The 19,364-nt window shown below is 49.4% G+C and overlaps 2 protein-coding genes and 1 pseudogene across 3 annotated transcripts; 1 reads left to right on the plus strand and 2 right to left on the minus strand.

The window, feature by feature from the left end:
* The first annotated feature begins 4,808 nt into the window (after positions 1 to 4,808).
* LOC109759513 (benzoate--CoA ligase, peroxisomal-like) lies at positions 4,809 to 6,618 on the plus strand. The gene has a single exon (XM_040401193.3). The coding sequence runs from the start codon at positions 4,874 to 4,876 to the stop codon at positions 6,518 to 6,520; it is 1,647 nt and encodes a 548-aa protein (XP_040257127.1). The 5' UTR covers positions 4,809 to 4,873; the 3' UTR covers positions 6,521 to 6,618.
* A 3,292-nt stretch (positions 6,619 to 9,910) lies between these two features.
* On the minus strand, positions 9,911 to 12,126 carry LOC109759502 (pathogenesis-related thaumatin-like protein 3.5; annotated as a pseudogene).
* A 74-nt stretch (positions 12,127 to 12,200) lies between these two features.
* LOC120961884 (ASI1-immunoprecipitated protein 1-like) lies at positions 12,201 to 14,395 on the minus strand. Of its 2 annotated transcripts, none has more exons than XM_040400222.3 (3): positions 14,212 to 14,395; positions 12,959 to 13,474; positions 12,201 to 12,689 (listed from the first exon to the last, which is right to left on the minus strand). In XM_040400222.3, exons 2-3 carry the CDS (start codon positions 13,451 to 13,453, stop codon positions 12,537 to 12,539), a joined length of 648 nt encoding a protein of 215 aa, XP_040256156.1. In that variant the 5' UTR covers positions 13,454 to 13,474; positions 14,212 to 14,395; the 3' UTR covers positions 12,201 to 12,536. The 2 variants fall into 2 exon arrangements, with proteins under 2 accessions (XP_040256156.1, XP_040256155.1); XM_040400221.3 differs by having other exon boundaries at positions 12,959 to 13,471; positions 14,212 to 14,293.
* Between the last annotated feature and the right edge of the window lie 4,969 nt (positions 14,396 to 19,364).

The following is a 19,364-nucleotide window of genomic DNA, read 5'->3' on the forward strand; positions in this document are numbered from 1 at the left end:
GGTCAAATTTGAAGGGGGACAACTAGTACAAGCTATCCTGACAAAAGTAGTCTTCACATGCCAAAGGCTCTGGTGGTGACCCTGCTGTGGGCTCCGCGATGACCCCCGTCCTGCCGTCCTGGTGGTCTTGGTCTTGTTGCATCGATAAGGAAATCTTTACTTGATTCCTCGGGACTCCGTGCCTGCGCTTGCCTCCTTAGCACCAAAGAGGAAACTGGTACGTTGCACCCGGTGGCGCCCGGCTGGCCTTGGTCGTCATGGCTCACGTCATGTGAACATCGCGAGGTGCACCTTGCATATATATCTCCGCTCCTCGGGAGCCAGCCTAGTGAGGCCGCCCCTAGGGAGGTCTTGGTGTCGTCCGCCTCGCGAGGCTTGGCCCCTCGCGAGGGTCTTGAGCCGTTGCTGCCGAAGCTGGGCCATACCGGGCCGTTGATGGGGCCACGCCACGGGCCGCAGGCAGGCAAGTCTGGGTACCCCCGTTCCCAGGACGCCGACAGTTATCCTCTCCTTTTAGGGGCTATTTAAAATGCATGATAGGAAAAACATAGGAAAAGAAAAATTAATGGAGTTCGATGTCATGTTTTGTAGATTCCTACAGGAATTTCAAACGCAATACTTGTACAACATAGCTATTTGATGTTGTACAGACATACGGTACGAAATTGTTCCTTTAAGTGAAAATGTTCCTTTAAGAGATCGAGAAAAGGAGAGATGAAGACACATGTTGCATTGGACATCCCAAAGGAAACGGAAACATGAGGTTTGAGGAAATGTTTAGAATCTTCCAAAATGTGAAGGAAATGACGAATTTCTATAGGAATTTTCAAAGCCAATACTACAATTGAAAGGGCACCAAAGCAAAATTTCCTATATTATTACATTCGTATGAAATCATGTGTTCCAAACAGGGCCTTGTCCGATTACCCAATAGGATGTACACTGACAACTTTATATATCTCCTAAAAATAGGGCACATGAAAAGGCAACAGTTACGTGACTTGACACGGTTATTACCATGCGATAGTAAAAAGAAGCCTCAGGTCCCCTATCACCTAAGTTGTGTCTTGATTATGCCCAAGGTTGCCCCATCAAAACATTGCTAGGAAAAATTTGGTTGGGGTTTTGTTTCCCTTTTTTTAAAGGAGGAGATAGCCCCCGATCTCTACATTATTATAATGTGCACATTCATACGTATTAATCATTAAAGAGTATGAGTATCGTTATTCAGTACATGGGAAACACATCAAGAAGATAAAAACATCAACCGGTATATAACGGAGAAATATGCATGCACACATAGCCTATTATTGGACCACCATCCAAGCCAGTTGAATGCATACTGTGCTACTGTCTGCCATCAGTTGCACCCAAACGCGATATGCGCATGTACTTCCGCAAGCTGAAGTAAGGACCACATACAAATCCATCTGGTAGCCCTATAAGTGACTCGCAAAAGATCGTGAATCTTTGCCTATTAGAAATACAGTCATTTCTGGAGTTCTATAATGCCCAAAGAAACACACACTCCCACGTGGATGTGTCCCTTAAACTTGGAACTTATTCCACCAAACAAGCTCTCGAGGCTACATGAATTCTACGCTAAGAGCGGCAAACGGTCCAATATGATTGTCGTAATCCTCGAATTAGGGCACCTAATTATGCATTAAATAGATAGGGGTTTAGGGTATTATTGGCAATGGGAGTGGCCATTGTCGACGTCGATGCAATGTCCCATGCCTGCTTGGTGTAGGCATGACGAGGGCTCGAGGTAATCGAACGAGGCTGGCGGCGTTGGCATCTTCCGGTGCACCACCTGCATTGTCCGGTCACTGGCCCGTATGAAATGGCCTTCTCGTCACACGCTCCCCCTAGACCAGACCAGGGTGATAAGGATGTGGGGTGCAAATGGAAACTGTTAGTGAATTGGTCATTCGCATATCTTAAGCCATACTATATCATTATCCAACAATAGCATCGTGCGTCGCCGCTTGCAGCAGCGCCCGTCCGTACTTACAGAACGGCGGGTGGTCTTGCAGCAACACGTTCTCCGCGCTTGCTGGATGTCGGCTCGCTATGGCACGCGTCCTACGCTCGCTATGGAACGGCCTACGAGACTGGGTTCCATGGGTAAAAGTGAAGGGTGTGGCTAGGTTTTAAAAGGTGCGGATCACGAAGGAACAAACCCGATTGTTTACGTGAAGGACCGTCAAGATCACGAATATGTATAAGTTTTCATGGAATTTTTTGAACTTTCTTGAACCTGAAAATGTCATTTTTCAAATATTTTCAAAAAATGGGCTCCAAGGAGCCGGTCCTCCAAAATTGTGCACCCCTCCATTCAGTGCGCATTGTTTCTAGCACCAATACCAGAGTGGGGTGGAGCTGCATTTTGGACCAAAATAGCCATTTATGCATGTGGTCTCTGTCCAACTCATGTCTGAATAGAGGGCTACTTTATGGATGTCATGTGGATCAAACAGTGTTACTATTGCCGAAACAAGCTCAGCGCTGCATATGCGCACTACATTGTGGATTTTTTATAGAAAAAATCATATATATGACTCCGTCGGGACTTGTGAGCAAAAAAATGACTGAATGAGGGAAAGCACCCGAAACAAAAACGAGGGAAAGCAAAGGTGCACGGATGGCTTTGCTCGGGACTTCCGAGCCTCCCGATTGGACCAGCTGCTGCCCAGAAAGGCGCCCTCTCCAACCGGTAACCGCTAGATTTGGTTTTCTAATCGGTTTGGTAAGCGAGAAAGAGACGTGGACATCTTTCCTCAAAGGATATTTGCTACCCGGCCGGGCCAATCAAGATATAAAAACATGAGAAAGTAGGTTAGCTGGACAAAGCATCCACAAAAACCTGATTAAAAGAACTGGATTGTCACAATCTCTTCCTGTTCCTAGTCCACTCTGCCGTCACAGGCGCATGGAAAGTCACGATCGAAGCCATGGATGCACGGCACCAGTCGGTACAAACTGCTGCACGTTTGCCCAAAGTGAAGGTTGAACGATGGTCAAGAACCGGAGGTTGTCCAACTAAGCGACGCCAACAGGATTGGTGGATCTCGGCTAGAGGTTCTATGTTTAGCTGGTAGATCCTTCGAGAGATTTAGGGTGTGTGCAGATAATTTTTGATGTGGTTGTACTAAAATCATAATGCGCTAGATAAAAGTCATCATTTAGGTGGGGGTGTACCACACCAATAAGTTTGGCACTTCTCGGTTCGTATCTGCACACTAGCGGTGCTAGCGATTTTCCCAAGCAAGGCGGCATGCCTAAGATTTGGACGCATACAGCATACACATCCAGCGCCGGCGCCTTCCAGGGTGCCCCCGGCACAGTCTGATCATTGGAGGCGTAGGAGATGGCCTTCCCATCATACACCCCCCTAGAACGGGCGAGGGTGATTCTGCAAACCGTGAGCGAACTTGTTAATTGCAGGTCTTAAGTCATAGATCATTATCCAACAGTATCATCGCACATCACCGCCATTAAAATGTAGGCCCCTATGTGGCCTCTTAGCTTTTAGCTCCTTAAAAAATTTCTGGTTCCTTACCAAACCACTAAAACTTAACTCCTTAAAAAAAATAACGCAAATTCATTTACTTTTGGGCCATCAAGTTAAACTCATTACTTCATTAAACGATATCATTGTCACATACTTCACATGTTCCTTCGCGAAGAGAATTGATCCAAATAAAACTACAAGAAAAATCAAACACTTCAATAGAGACACAACCTTGGCCGCTCCTACTAGTCTCTCTCATTTTCATTGCCGACATTGTTGTTCTTATTGGTAGGCTTTTTGAGCTTGCACACTTGTTTCTTCACTGCCTCCTCAAACTTGGACATTGCGTCCTCTGTAAGTCTCATCGCTAGTAATCAGTGCACCAACATCTAGTATTTCTCTTTATCAATGGACAATAGATCAATGTGCTCTTCTTTCCAATACAAAAACTTGCATCCTTTCTACATAAAATTTTAAGAAAAGAATGATTTTCAAATTTTCATGAATCTAAAGAACAACCGTATAAAATTGCACTCACTCTATCCATTCACACTAGTAGAAAATTCATTCGGGATGTTTGGTCGTGCTTGAGACGTGACCCAATACACGTCGTTAGCAATCATCACACTTGATGACAGGTAGAGGCTCGCCGACAACTACGGGGCGAGGGCTGAGGCTAGCCAACCAGAGGACGTGGTTGTGTAGGTGCTCGGTCAACGTGTGAGATGCGAGGGCACATTCCATGAGGCGGCGCCGAGTGGTCGAGGTTGTTGTGTGGTTCGGTCCATGATGAATCCTGCCAAAATGTGACGGCGTCAGGGCCTGGGTCTATTGAATCCGGCGGTGGTGGCGATGGGCATAGATGCGTCGATTTGTGCGGCGACGACGAGAAGCAAACGAATCAAAGTGGGGAGGAGCATGGCGGGTGCTACAGGGTGTCGACAGCGACGCGTGGTGGCCAACGAATGCAAGTAAGGCGGCGCCGGAGTGGATGTGGCCGAGCGGGGGTGAGCGATAGCCAGGGAGGGGAGGGCAAAATTTTATACTCATGAAGTGAGCGGCCGAGGAGTAAAAATTGTACTCCTCTAATACCGATAAGGGATCGAGTATGTTCGGTTTAGGCCCTCAAAATCAAATTGTTTTACTTTTCTTACCGGTTTTAGGGATCGGTTAGAAATGCTCTAAAACATGTACAAAGTTGAACATTGGTAACCTTGCTCGCTAAGCTATAAATAGACCTACTAGCCTCGGAGCAACTCAACTCTAAGGATATCTCATCTCCACAAATTAAGGCCTGAGGATACAATACACAAAATATTGAGCTGAAGGTACGTACGGTGGTGGAGGAAATCGTCAATGGACAAGCTTGCCAAGCGCCCGGCTAATTACGTGCCACTTAGCCCGGTTGGGTTCCTTCCGCGCGCCAGTGCAGTATACGGCGACCGCACGTCGGTCGTCTACGGGCGTCTCAAGTTCACGTGGAGGCAGACGCACGAGCGCTGCCGCCGCCTCGCCGCGGCCCTCGTCTCCCTCGGCGTCCACAAGAACGACGTCGTCTCCGTCCTCGCGCCCAACGTGCCAGCAATGTACGAGATGCACTTCGCCGTGCCCATGGCTGCTGCCGTGCTCAACACCATCAACACGCGCCTGGACGCCAAGGCGGTGGCGGTCATCCTGAGGCACGCCCAGGCCAAGGTCCTCTTCGTCGACTATGAGTACGTGCGCCTCGCCCACGACGCGCTCCAGATCGTTGCCGATGCCGGCGCGCCCGTGCCGCTTGTCGCCGTCATCGACGATATCGACAGGCCCACCGGCGTCCGGCTCGGCCTGTTCAAGCTTGAGTATGAGGCACTGGTCCGCAAAGGAGACCCAGCGGCGGAGCTGCCCTCGCTCGAAGACGAGTGGGATGCGGTGGTGCTCAACTACACCTCGGGCACCACGTCGGCGCCAAAAGGCGTGGTGTCCAGCCACCGTGGTGCATACCTGAACACCATGGGCCAGCTGCTGTCGTGGGGGGTGGGCAACGAGCCCGTGTACCTCTGGACGCTCCCCATGTTCCACTGCAACGGGTGGACACTCACGTGGGGAATGGCGGCGCGCGGCGCCGTCAACGTCTGCATTCGCCAGAACCGCGCCGCCGATGTCTACCGTGCCATCTCCGACTACGGCGTCACCCACATGTGCTGCGCGCCCGTGGTATTCAATATCCTCCTTGAAGGCGAGGCCCGGCGGCTCACCGCTCCGGTCCACGTCCTCACGGGCGGCGCCCCGCCAACGGCCGCCCTGCTGGACCGCGTCGAGCGGATCGGTTTCAAGGTGACGCACTCCTATGGACTCACGGAGGCCACAGGCCCCGCTATGGCCTGCGAGTGGCGCCACCAGTGGGACCTCCTGCCACTCCCTGAGCGCTCACGCCTCAAGGCCAGGCAGGGGGTCAGCGTCCTATCTCTCGCCGATGCCAACGTTGTCGACGACAACACAATGTCTAGCGTGCCGCGCGATGGCAAGTCCTTGGGTGAGATCGTGCTCCGCGGCAGCAGCGTCATGAAGGGGTACCTCGACAACCCGGAGGCTAATGAGAAGGCCTTCAAGGGCGGGTGGTTCATGACGGGCGACGTCGGCGTCATGCACCCCGACGGGTACATCGAGATAAAGGACAGGTCAAAGGACGTGATCATCAGCGGAGGTGAGAACATCTGCAGCAAGGAGCTGGAGGAGGTGCTGCTCCAGCACCCGGCTGTGGCCGACGTGGCGGTGGTTGCCATGCCTCACCCGCACTGGGGCGAGACGCCGTGCGCGTTTCTCGTGGCCAAAGACAAGGCTACTGAGGTCTGCAAGGATGAAGTGATCGCCTTCTGCCGCGAGCGCATGTCGCGCTTCATGGTTCCCAGGAAGGTGGTCGTCATCGATGCCCTCCCGAGGAACGCGCTGGGAAAGGTTGAGAAGGTGAAGCTACGGGATGCTGCACGGAATCTTGTGCCCTCGGCCGTATCAAGGCTGTAGGATGACCACATACGGGCCCATGATGATGAGAAGGGCAACATTGTATTTTTATATCTAATAATAAAAGGGCTATTATTTCTAGCGGTACGTCATCGAAATTGTGCCCAAAGTTGCAAAATGTTACCCACAGATGCCGCCTATAAGTAATAAAAAATATTCCGGCTTAGTAGGAACCTTCTATACTTATGCGGGCCGGAATCTTGCGCCCTCGGCTGTGTCAAGGCAATAGGACAACCATGTACGGTGTCCATCATGGTCCTCAGGGCAATATTGTACTACCTCCGTGCCCGTAATATATATATATATATATATATATATATATATATATATATATATATATATATATATATATATATATATATATATATGCGTGCCAATATTTGTTTGTACTTTGGTTTGTGATATTATTATATATAATATATCCCTATACAACAGTAAATTGAAACTAATGTATTAAGCCATTTTTGACAATGTTGTGTTTCATGAGTTTTTTCATAGTTAAATCTTTGCGAATTGGACTAAGTTTGTGGAAACATTATCAATGTATCTACAACATCAAATTAGCATATAATTAGATTCATATTTGAATATACTTTCACGATTGTATTCATTTAAGGTTGTGGATGTTGGTGAAGGATAAATAATTTCGACTTGACACAAATTTATGTTGATGCCAAATCAAAGTTGAAATGGGGTTCATACACAAACATATTAAAAGAAATATGGTTATAAAGGCTTCCGTTTTAGGGAGTCTGAAAAGCCAAAGCACTGGACTCTAAAACCTTTAAAATGGTTTTTAAAGAGTCTTCTAGAACTATTGTAAAGACTCCCTTCTTAGTGAATCTGCTAGAGTTGCTCTAACAGTAGCAGTGACACTAATGATAACAAACCAATGTTGAGGTCAGATCATGAAACCACCCGTATGAAGCTAACTAACCATATATCAGTAACCTGGGATAGAGGTAAGCTAATAGAGAAAAATGAGCACTAATATATCAAGAATTATTGAGCCAGTCTCAGCACGCTTGCTAGAATTTCATGACCTAACCTCAATATTAGGTTTCCATCGTTATTGAGTCAGCCTAGGGTAAATGCTATTGGAAAGTGTACCAAAAGATCCATTAACACTTTCAGGAACCTTGCTTGGGAGTCAAGTAAACCTCTCTATATAATAAGAGGAGATGTATCAATCTAATCAAGCAAGAACTAAGAACAAAATCCCTTCCCTCTTGTCCGGCCGTGGGCAAAAAGGCCCTCGGCCGGCCCTCTCGCGCCCTCCTTCTAGCAGCACCATAACAATTTGGTATTAGCTAGCTTCGGTTCGGTCGTGTCTTCACTGCCGCCCAACCCGTTTCTTCCGCTGTCGGGATCCTCCGTCGCACCCGCCCCCGCCGTCCTCACCCCGGAGGAGGTGTCCAGGGCGCTGCGGGACCTAACCCAGGCGGTCCAGGAGATCCGCCTGTTCTTGGCCGGGTCCTATGGGCCACACCCGGCTACGCCGCCCATCACCGCCATCGCGCCGCCTTGGCTGCCGTGGCAGCCGCTACACCACGCGGCCTCCGCCGCGCTCGCCTGGCCGCTGCAGCTGCCATCCACCGCCCCGCCTTGGCTGCAGTGGCAGCCGCCGCTCCTGGCGGCCTCCGCCGCGCCCGGCGCTCCGCCACAGCAGCCGCTGCCGCTGCCCCAGGGCGTCCGCGCCGCGCTCGCCGGGCCGTTGCAGCTGCCATCCACCGCCCCGCCCTGGCTGCAGTGGCAGCCCCCGCTCCTGGCGGCCTCCGCCGCAGCAGCCGCTGCCCCAGGGCGTCCCCGCCGCGCTCGCCGGGCCGCTGCAGCTGCCATCCACTGCTACCACCGCCCGACCCTGGCTACAGTGGCAGCCGCCGCTCCTGGCAGCCTCCGCCACGCCCGGCGCTCCGCTGTAGCAGCCACCGCCGGTCAGCTCCGGCCCCGCATCGACCGCGCCAGCGGGAGTCCCGATCCACCAGATCAAGTTCTCGTCGTCGCCATTACCGCTTCCCCAGGGCGTCCCCATCCAGCAGATCAAGTTCCCGCCGTCGCCGTCACCGCTTCCGGCTTGGATCACTACCCGCCATGTGTCGGCGGTGGTGGGGCTGCAGGCTGCTGCGCACGGCCTCCTAGCGCGTCGGCGTGTGCGGGAGATGCATGGTCTGCAGCTGCTGCTCCTCCCAGCTGCGCTTCGCTACGCAAAGGACCTCGATCTTGTCCACTGCGTCCGGGATCTTGGGCTCCCTTCTTAGTAAATCTGCTAGAGTCTTCTAGAACTATTGTAAAGACTCCCTTCTTAGTAAATCTGCTAGAGTTGCTCTAACAGTAGCAGTGACACTAATGATAAGAAACCAATGTTGAGGTCAGATCATGAAACCACCCGAATGAGGCTAACTAATCATATATCAGTAACCTGGGATAGAGATAAGCTAATCGAAATTGCTTCACACACGACACTTGATGCACGATCGGCAAACGACACTTGCTCCCCAACAACGCTAGCATCAGCTAAGGAAAAAACAATTGCTTCCTGCGTTCACAGGCAGCTGCCAAGTAAGATCGTGCAAGAGTCGGCCACAAATATGTCGTCTGTATAGCAGCGCCGTAAGCTAATAGAGGAAAATGAGCACTAGTATATCAAGAATTATTGAGCCAGTCTCAGCACTCATGCTAGAATTTCATGATCTAACCTCGACATTAGGTTTCCATCGTTATTGAGTCAGTATACGGTAAATGCTAATGAAAAGTGTACCAAAAGATCCATTAACACTTTCAGGAATCATTTCATGCATTGGTGTTCGAGCCCCGTCACCGACGCAGTCGGGTTGTGGAGGAGACGGGCACATGATCCCAGACGAGCGCCTCATTCCGCTGTCACGACTCGCCGGATCCGCACGAGCCTGAGCCTCCAGCCCGCCGCTGCCGGTTCCCCTCCGTTCGAGCCCCGCCGCCGTCATGGTCGGGTTGGGAGGATACGTGTGGCACCACCGCAGACAGGCGCCTTGTTCCGCTGCCGCGACTCCGCCGGTTCTCCTCCGTTCAAGTCCGGCCGCCATTGCCGGAAGCCGCTGCCGTCACAGTCAGGTTGGGGACAAGACCGGCGGAACGGTAGACGGGCATTTGACTATAAAACGTTTTTGACTAGCAGCGTCTATATCTATTGCCATGTGGCCCTGATGGATGGGCCCGAACTGTCATAAGCATAGTTAAACTCTAACCATAGATCACTAGTGTTTTTTGAAATCAAAAGTCAACTTCGTGGTAGTTTTTTGGAAAGATAGCCCGAAATGTGGTAGTTTTATGCCATTTACTCTGCTGTCTATAATCCCACCAGAATAGATGATTAGAAAAGCGGAGAGAGAAAGAGAGAACGAAGCATTCACTTATGCTATCTCTGTATAACTCTCATTCAAATTCAAATGGTACTGACTGACTGACAGTGCAGAAGTTTGATTCATGAATCACCTACTCTCTGTTTCTCATAGTAGAAAAAAATCCAAAAAGAACTATATCAGGAAGAGGGTCAGGTCAGCTTGCTCTTGGATGATTAAGCCTTAATCAACCAATCAGTCACACTGGGGATGCAAATTGCAATGCCAGGAAGCTGGAGAGCAGCAGTAGCATCGCAAGCACTAGTGCAGAGGAGGTGCTTCTGCGGGAGGCGCTGCAGACGAGCCGGCTGTCGCGGTACGAACACACCGATTGCTTCCTGGAACAACGGAATGTACAATACCAGACGGTTAGCAGGAGCAAAGATTCATTGAAGTGTCTGTCATTCAGAGATAAGTGCTATTTAACTGACACAAACTTATCAAATCAGATCTCTCCACAAACTTCTTCATCGGAATGGCACTATATGTTGAAAAATTGCTGGTGTGTATGATTGCTACTTGCTAGTGTCATTCAATCTTGGGACAGCTTGCAAATTGTGTTAAGAATCAGATGCTTTGACCACACACAAGATCTTCAGAGACATGGAGGAATTTTATTTGAGATAGAGGATAATTAAGGTTGTCAGAATAGTACGTACATGTTGCTGGAGCAGAAGGTGATGGTGTAGTCGGGCGACTGGGCGCAGGTGAAGATGGAGGAGGGGTCGTCGTAGGCGTAGCTGTAGGCGGCGGGGCACGCCGCCTTGAACTTCTTCGAGTAGAAGGTCGGCTGGCAGGCCACCGGGTTGGCGTACTGCCCGCGGCAGCAGTACTGGTCGGTCCCGAACACGTCGCACGCGCTCCGGCAAGCCACCACCTTCCCCCCGTCGCCCTTCACGGCCAGCTCCGACGGGCAGCCCCGGCGCAGGTCGCCGTCGCACCCCGCCGGCGCGCAGCCCGTCCAGTTGGCGCTCGTCGGGGTCGGGGTCACCACCACTGGGAGGTTGAAGCCGTCCACCAGGCTCACGTCGTAGTAGTCAGTCGCCGCCAGCGTGAACTCCGCCAGCGTCGCCGGAGCGGCCCCCGACGCCGATGCGCACTGCAGCGACGTCCCGCACCCGCCCGTCTCACACGTGCCGTTGCCGGCCGAGTCGAAGTCGCAGCCGGTGCGGCCCCACACGCGGCCCGACCACCCCACGGGGGCGGTGAACACCACCGACTCGCCGGCGCGGAGCGCGTACCCGCCGCCCCGAAGCTCTCGCCCGGCGTCACCGCCGGCCACACCTCCGTCTTGCACTGGTTGATGAGCGTGAACTCCCGGGCCGACTCCGCGCGCCTCGTTGCCCCTGTCATCACAACAATAAAAAAAAACTTTTTTGGGATCAGTTAACACTACTCCAGCATCTAGTAGCAATCTGATAAATGAACTGGTCTTCAGACAAGCAATCTATGGCATTGGCAATGTGTGTCAGGTCAGGGCATGCAAATTTTCACTTATGTTACGTATGTCCTGACAACATTTGAAACAAGGTCTGCACTACATTCGGAACAGAGTGCAAGAAAATCTGAGAAGATGGAAACGGGACAAGCATACATGGACACCAACTGGCTGGCGATGATTCCAAAGCATACCATTCTATTCTAGCAGTCAGAAAACCTGACACAATCTCATCCTAGCAAGAGTACCTAGAAAGCAAGAGGAGAAGATGAAGAGATTTGATTTGTGAAGAGCAGTACTCTACCTGAGAAGAAGCAGAGGAGAAACAGGGGCAGAAGCAGGGCACTCCCCCTCCTTGGCCCTGGGGACCTACCCATTGCAGATTCAGTAGTAACAACAGTGAAAAAGCTCTGGTGCCGTGTATGGGCGTATACAGGTAGGTAGATATATACTACTGATAGCAACACAGCAGATGAGATAACTTTTTAGAGTAAATAAACACAGAGAGAATACGTGAGAGAGAGGTTCAGGTGAGGCATGCCAGCCATGGGCAAACCTTGCTTGTCATGGCTTCCTTGCTTCCTCTTGCCATTTCCTCCTCAGATTCTCCAGCCAACCAGGCAGAACCTACTTTTCCTGTGTTCCAAGACTTGGGAACATTGCACTTGTGACTGTGACATTGTGTCCATTCCTGGGAACACAAGGCAGAGACATGATTCCCTCCTGCTTCAAGCAACAACACACCTTCAGGAATCAGGACCAACATAAAACATCTAGAGCTAGCAACAGAACTGCCAGGCAGGACTGAACCGCGGGGGCACCGACATATCCGATAAGCAAGTTTCAAGCAATACAGGAGACAATATCAGACAACGTTGGATTATCTTGCTGACATGCTAAGCTTGGAGGTCATACAAAGATTATTAATACACCAAGCGTACCATCAAACGGTCGTAATGTATCGACTGTTGTTACACTAAGGAACTGCTGCTTTGCAGCTGGCCACAACTAGTGCGCGGCTACACCAAACAAGTCAATGCTTTATTACCATAATCCCACCACAAGATGAGAACTAGCCAATGGATTATCACTATCGCACAATCACATCTGTGAGTGGGGATGCCCTGGGCAGAACAAGAATCTGCTTGCACTGGTGACTGCAGTCAGTCTCCGAGGGAGGAGCTTAAACGTCGGGAACCCATCAGTCGTCTCCCAGCTTGACCTTGTAATGCTGAGCGAGTTTAGTGATTTCCCCGTTGTTCACGAGGTTCTCGAGCATGTCGTACTTATTGCTGTTTGCTTCCAGGGTTTCCTGCTGCTGCGCCGCCAGCTCCTTCTCCTCTTCCAATTGATTCTGAAACAAAAGGAAGAACAAAGTTTAATGAAATTATGGCTCGGATACAAAAGATACAGAGGTTTAAAGCAACTGTATCACATTTTAAAGAACAGCATCATCATCAAAATTCTCAAAATATGCTTCACATGTCATGTTCCCTGAGCAAGTGTTTTTCTCATTTTAGACAAGTAAAGCAGAAAGATTTGCAGCTTTTCTCAGTAGTGGGCAACTGGGCATACAGGTACATGATAAGAACAGTATAAAAAACTAAAGAAACACCACTTCACCTTGATGAGTGCCATATTTTCTGCTTCTTGCCTCCTCATAAGGCCCTTGAGCTTATTCATCCCATCATACCCCGGATCTCCCTGCTTTACCCAGCTGAACTCAATCTTCAAGCCAGGCTTCCTAGGGCGGTCCGGAAACATCTCGGGCTTTGCAAAGGCAGCCCTCACAGGCCTGGGCATCCCGCCGAGCATGAAAGGGAAGTTGTTCATCAGGTCCACAGCAGCCTGGGCCTGCGACACGTTGTCCACCTCCACCAACGCAGCGGCGGGGATCTCGTACTCGATCGTGTAGTTCTCGATGAACTCCGTGTTGACGACATTGGCGCACTGGGCGAGAGACGCCTTGATGACCTGGCTGGTGACCAGAGGGGAGAGGTGGTCGATGTATATCGTCCTCTTGACCCTCGCCTCGAAATCAGCGTACTCCTTCTCAGCCTGTTTTTCGTCCTTCATATCATCTTCGTCCTTCTGAGCCATTTCGTCGGATGCCGCCATAGGAGCGAAGCACGACCTCTGCTGGAAATAACAATACACAGCAGCAGTCACTCGAAATGGCTAAGATTTCCTCCGAATAATTAAGAATGAACACTGCAAAAGGTTATAAACAGAACTGGCAAACAACAAAGATTTATAAACAGATCTGACAAACATAAAAAACAACATCTTAAGGGCATCATCTGGATAAGAACAAGCGTTGTGCAGCAAAAGCGTCTACCGGCTTTACACTTATAAAACTATCAAACATCAAAGATAACTACTCTGTATTAACTAACAGCAGTGGAGGGTTGTTCATCTATCTCCTGGATGTAAGGGTAGGGATATGGCTCCAAAAAATTTCAAGGCTTCATCAAGAAACAGGGGCCGGCATGCGGGTTCAGTTTAGGATTTCCTCGAACAAGCCTTTTTTGATGAAAGGGGAGCTGCCAAAATTCCATTAGTAGAAACCTACAAATTGCCTCAAAGAGAACAAGCAACCACCCCAAATGCTACTACCTACTCAAGCATCGGGAGGGAAAGTTACAAAGGAAACCGCAAGGCTAGACAAAGCGCATGCAAAAGTTGATGAGCATGGCTCAGCACGTCACTCAGATCAAACAAGCCAGGATAAAATCCTGCGCTATCCAGCTAACAAGCCGTTCCTCACCTCACAGCAACCGCAGGGGCGGATCTAGACGGCGTGCGCCCACGAGCCGTGAGGTCCAGCGGGATTTGTATTGAACTTAATCGCGGGATGAAGATGAGAAACCTCATACCTCGAAACCCAATGGGCGGGCGGGGCGGAGGCGGCGGGAGCGCGGTGTCCAGACGAGGAAGAACGGGGCCGCCGGCGGCGGCGGCGGCGGCGGCGGCGGCACGCGTGAGAGGCAGGGGCTGCGGGAGGCGTGGGATTGGGGCGGCGGGGAGTGGAGCTGAGGCGTCGGCCGGCAGCCCCGGCGGGATTGAGCAGTCGGTCGGCGGCGACGGGTAAGTCACGGCACGGCGGCGGCGGCGGCGGCGGTGGGGACTAGACGAGAGACAGCGGCGTTTCTAGCCTGTCCGGAAAAAGGTGTGGACTTTTAGGGCCCGTTTGGGTTTGGGACGACAGGATAGGAGAAAACAGGAATAGAATGAATCCATAAATTGCAAGAATTAAATGCCATGTCTGCCCGCATATAAGCTTTTATTAAAATTATATACGTTTTGATTTTAACTTCAAACGTTGTAGATTTTAATAACTTGGCTAAAGTAATGCACGGAGTGAATAAGAGCGGACATCGCCAAATGTCCATGGAGATGTCCGACGTGTTCAAAAGTGTCTGTGGAAATGCCTGCTTTGGTTTTTTCTATCTATACCAGGACTACGCAAAAACAGTCAAAGATAAAATAGCACAACTCTTAAGCATTTGAAAGATAAATATTTCAGTGCAACAATAATTCAAAATAAAATAATACACTCCAAAAATAAAGTTTTCATGCTCCAAAAATATTGTTTTGAGAAGCGTTTTGAAGCATCGATTTTGTTTTATTTGCCCTAGACATCCATGAATGTAATTCAATCATGAAATTTGCACGCACATCGATGCTTGCCTAGGAAATATAACTTTTTTGAACTTTATTATTATTATTATTATTATTATTACACTTTACTGTTCACGTGAGCTCATATTAGCTCGTGCTCACAGAAGCACTTCCGTAAGAACATTTCTTTCTTACTTTTAAGAATTTACTAGTGAACATTTATATTTGATGTATATTTTATAAAAGATTAAAGATCGTATATTAAATAGCACAAACCTTTAAAAATAGCTTACAAAAAATAGAAATACATCCAATCCTTCGAGTGTCGAAGTCTTCTTCCACCTGCAGCCATCGACGACATGCCGTGAACAAAGCTCGTTGTCTCCTCCGGGCCTCTGTCTCAGCGAAGTAAACTTTTTTAAGCACGGGAGCATGTAGATTCAATGACCAGGAGATGCTCCGCCTTAGCGTCACACCTTCGCGTCCAGGAGCTACTTCGCCACCCTGACCCTGCAATCTAACTGTCGTAGATGCACCCTGCCGGCCCGTTGCATCCAGGAGCTGCTCTACCTCCATGCCGCTCCCTGTTGTAGCTGATTTGGGGGTGCATGACACGCGCGAGGTCGTTATTGACTGCTCAGGCCAATGAGCTCATGGGGCTCGGCCACACTGTCATAGTCGACCTTGCTATCGACCCTACCCGCTCGTCCTCCTGCCTGCGTCCCATCCCCCTCCCTCATTGTGACGCCTTCCTCCCGTCATCGTTGCCCTCCATCGACCAGATGTGGTCACTATTCTTTGGATTTTTCCCAGGAATCTGATTGTTTCCTTTTCTCTGTGTGAGGGTTATTCTGAGTACGACGGAAAATGTAGTTTATTATAGCCAATTCAAAACATGTGTGTCTAGTTTTGGGTCTTCTGTAGAAGCGGGAACAAAATTTCACTACCAAAATCTTCTCTCTCCTCTACCTAAAATGGACCTGAGTAGCCAAAATTTAGGTCTGCTATTGCAAATGCTCATGGGAGGGGGGTGGGGTGGGGGCAGGGCCTTACTGGTTCCTCTAACCCCGCCATTTCAGTAGAACATTAATGAAATGTTGGAAAGAGCAACAAATGTAGTGGCATATTGCAAAGGTCATGGTACCTGTAAAACTTTAGTTGTAAAACATCATAGAACAAAATAAAAATATCAAGGAGGTTGCTGGCAACTTTCCCTGAACGGTCCGCAAGTGCACAACCCATCCTTGTCGAAACACTAACGCCGTTGGAGGGAGATTGTTGTTCGCTTTCCTGCTCATTTCCATGCCCCCACCTCGTTGAAACGTCACAATGGTGATACCGTCATAGACGGTAGATATTAGAGAGGAGGATGGATAAACCGTGTTGTCTTGTCACAAAAAGAGTTTTGGTCGGTGTACTAATAAAGGACGGTGTGTTTCTCCCTTTTTTGGTCCATCCACATAATGATTGAAATTTTTATCCGTCCACACATAAATTTCCACACTCTATTGTTATTCACCGTTCGATCTAGTTGAGCGGGCTTCCTCTGATCGTTTGTATGAACTAGGCAAGTGGTCAAAGTTATGGCCCAATCAACGCGTGGCTGGGCTTCCTGGGCCTGCCTGTTTGATCGATTGAGCCGGCTTGAATAAGGTAGAAAAAATTGTCGGAAAGGGGAATCAAACTCAGGACCATGTAGCAAGGCGAACCTAGCGCAACCAACTAACCTAGTACTTCTTTGTGGTTAAAAACAGAAAGAGAATGTAATTTCTTATATTTAGGTAAGAATTTCATGTGTCTTCAGCAACTTATTTCATATCAACAAGTCAAAAGATCTGCGATCTTATGTTTGTTTTGCTAAAGCATTGACAACGTTATTATATATGTATATATACTAAAAAGCATGATATGACAAGACTAAAATATTTTTTTGCGAGGAATGACAAAAATAAAATAAACAGTGGGTGGATATTTTTAGAGATTTAGACTAACACAATTACACATTAATTAAAACAAAATATTTCACACAACATAACTTATAAGTTACAGTTGCTAAAAGTTGGACATATTTACATAATAGTTGCAAATACGCAAGTTCTTCAACATTTTAATAAACCGGCATAACATATAGCACGCCTCGGCAACATAGCCCTCTACACGGGGTTAACTTATCCCTACAACATGAGATCTATCTTGTTCGTGACAATGAGGGACCAAGCAACAACGACTTCGACCCTAGAGTTGCCTACTAAACATGAACCCTTGCTTGTTTGGCAGTGTTCGAGTGTGCTTGTATGATAACTTTCATTGTTGATTGTAATTCGGCTGACACAACATTCCTTGACAGACGAAAGTACCCGTCTGATCCCACGGGGATTTCATCATGACGACAATTAAGCAACACAACTTCCCAAGGTGAGGGATCCTCTGCATCAGCAGAGAAGGAGCAAGAAACTCGGCATCCACATTGGAAAGGCCAACCCTCTTCAACAACTCGAACACCGACGACAGTTGCCTGGATTGCTCTACGAAGCTGTTCAAGGGTTAACCGTGCCGCACAACAATATCCGTTGAATAGAGGGGTGGTATCCCTCGCAGACCCGTAATTGTAGCTGCAAGTGAGCGATGCTTTCTCTTGACGCTGATCCGCTCCACGGTACCTTATTTTCAGCTCAACTTCAAACATAACACGGTCCACAGCCACGATTGCGCGAGACGGGCCAGTCCAGCGCAAATAAGGATCCGGGAAGCATCATCGTCATCATTAACATTACTATAACTAATTGGATCAGGAAAATTAAGGAGAATGAAGAGAAAGTTTAGTAGTATTTATAGTACATACCTCTTTGGTGACTAGTTGGTAGTTATGCCTGGAGCGGTAGAAGAGAATGTCGCGGTTGTGGTCGACGGCGTCCCTGGCAGCGACCACGCCGTACACGTGGAGCGGCCAGCTCAAGTTGACGTTGAGATTAACAATTTCCAAGGAGTATATCTGCAAGGCGTGGCTGGCGGTAGCAGAGTAGTTGGAAAAACCAGGCGTGGAGGGCGTGAATAGCATAGGGCTCAACGTGGCTGCCAAAATCAAATCAAACAAATGTACACCAAATTAATTATGCCAAGTGTACAACGTCTAAAAATCTATCTAGCTTGAATGAATTACTACCAAAGCAAGCCATGTATATAGATGGTAAAAGTTTTTGCACATAGAAGGAGAAGAAGAGCACAGACTTATGTCATAGAAGGAACTGACACGGTATTGATGTTGGTCGTAAAAAGAAGCTCCATCCTCCTCCTTGGCGAGTCCAGACGATCCAGACCTGGCCATATATTGGGAGATGCTCAGGGATGCGCGGGACATGAGGTACAGCGTCTTGATCTTCTCCGGGGAGACGCCGGTGGTAGCGGTGCTGTCAGCGCCGAGCTCCCTCAGAATAGACGCCAGAGACTCGATCCGGCGGCGCATGTCGTCCGACTCGCTTAGGAGGAGGCCGAGGGCCTCGTCGCGGTTGCCGACGAGGTAGGGCAGGCTCACCTTGTGCAAGGTGGTTGTGGATGGGTCGACCAGCTGCGGCGGCGCGTGGATCGTTGACGTCGAGTTGGAGCTCAGGTAGGCCTTCTTTCCGGCGAACGTGGATAGGCCGCGGGAGGTGACCTCCTTCCTCAGGGACTCCGTCTCCCTCCTCAGGAGCTCGCGGTGGCGACAAAGAGCGTCGAGCAGGTGCGTGCTGTTCTCCGCCATCGCCGGGGTCTCGTGCGTGGCGGCGGCGGCGGCGAGAAAGTCAGAAAGATGAGCGGACGCGTGTGGCCTCCCTTCCTTAACTTATTGGGATCGGTGAAGGTAAGTCATCAGTCCATGACCGCCCCAGATTCCTCGTCCATCTCCTTGCCAGATTCCCCCTCAAAAAAAAAAAATCCCTTCCCAGATTACCCTCAAAGAAAAAAAAAATCTCCTACTCAGATTTTGCTTTGTCAACGGAGAGAAAGTGCTGCTTTTAAAAAAAGGTAAACCCAACTTTATTGATCTTGAAATAAGCTTTCGTCCCGCTTTATAAATAATAAAGCATCAGTCCATACACATAACATCCACACACCGAACCAAAGGACGCCTGGGCAACAAAACACAATCATGCAAAAAAAACAAGAGAGAAATGAGAAAAAAAGGCCACCTACTGGCTGCCGACAAGCGGCCCCTACGAAGATGAGAGACGGTGCACTGTAGCCAGAAGCGCATCTAGCATGATCGCAAGACGGTCACGGTCACGTTGCCTAGAGAGCAGTGGCTAGTGCTGCAGAAAAGCAAGGAATTTGAAGGAGTCAGACGCTTACCTCGGGAATATCCGCTCAATCACCATTTTATTACACATCGTCCAAAGAGTCCATGACATTGCCGGAAAGATAAGCCAAAACA

This window comes from Aegilops tauschii, chromosome 2 (genome assembly GCF_002575655.3).
Source record: "Aegilops tauschii subsp. strangulata cultivar AL8/78 chromosome 2, Aet v6.0, whole genome shotgun sequence".
In the NCBI taxonomy this organism is placed as follows: Eukaryota; Viridiplantae; Streptophyta; class Magnoliopsida; order Poales; family Poaceae; genus Aegilops; species Aegilops tauschii.

Bases quoted from the DNA above. Each gene is read 5' to 3' on its own strand.
- LOC120961884 (XM_040400222.3), bottom strand. From the start codon at position 13,453: ATGGCGGCATCCGACGAAATGGCTCAGAAGGACGAAGATGATATGAAG. The intron at 12,690-12,958 runs GTGAAGTGGTGT...CTTTTGTTTCAG, and splicing joins AAAATATGGCACTCATCAAG to AATCAATTGGAAGAGGAGAA.
- LOC109759513 (XM_040401193.3), top strand. From the start codon at position 4,874: ATGGACAAGCTTGCCAAGCGCCCGGCTAATTACGTGCCACTTAGCCCG.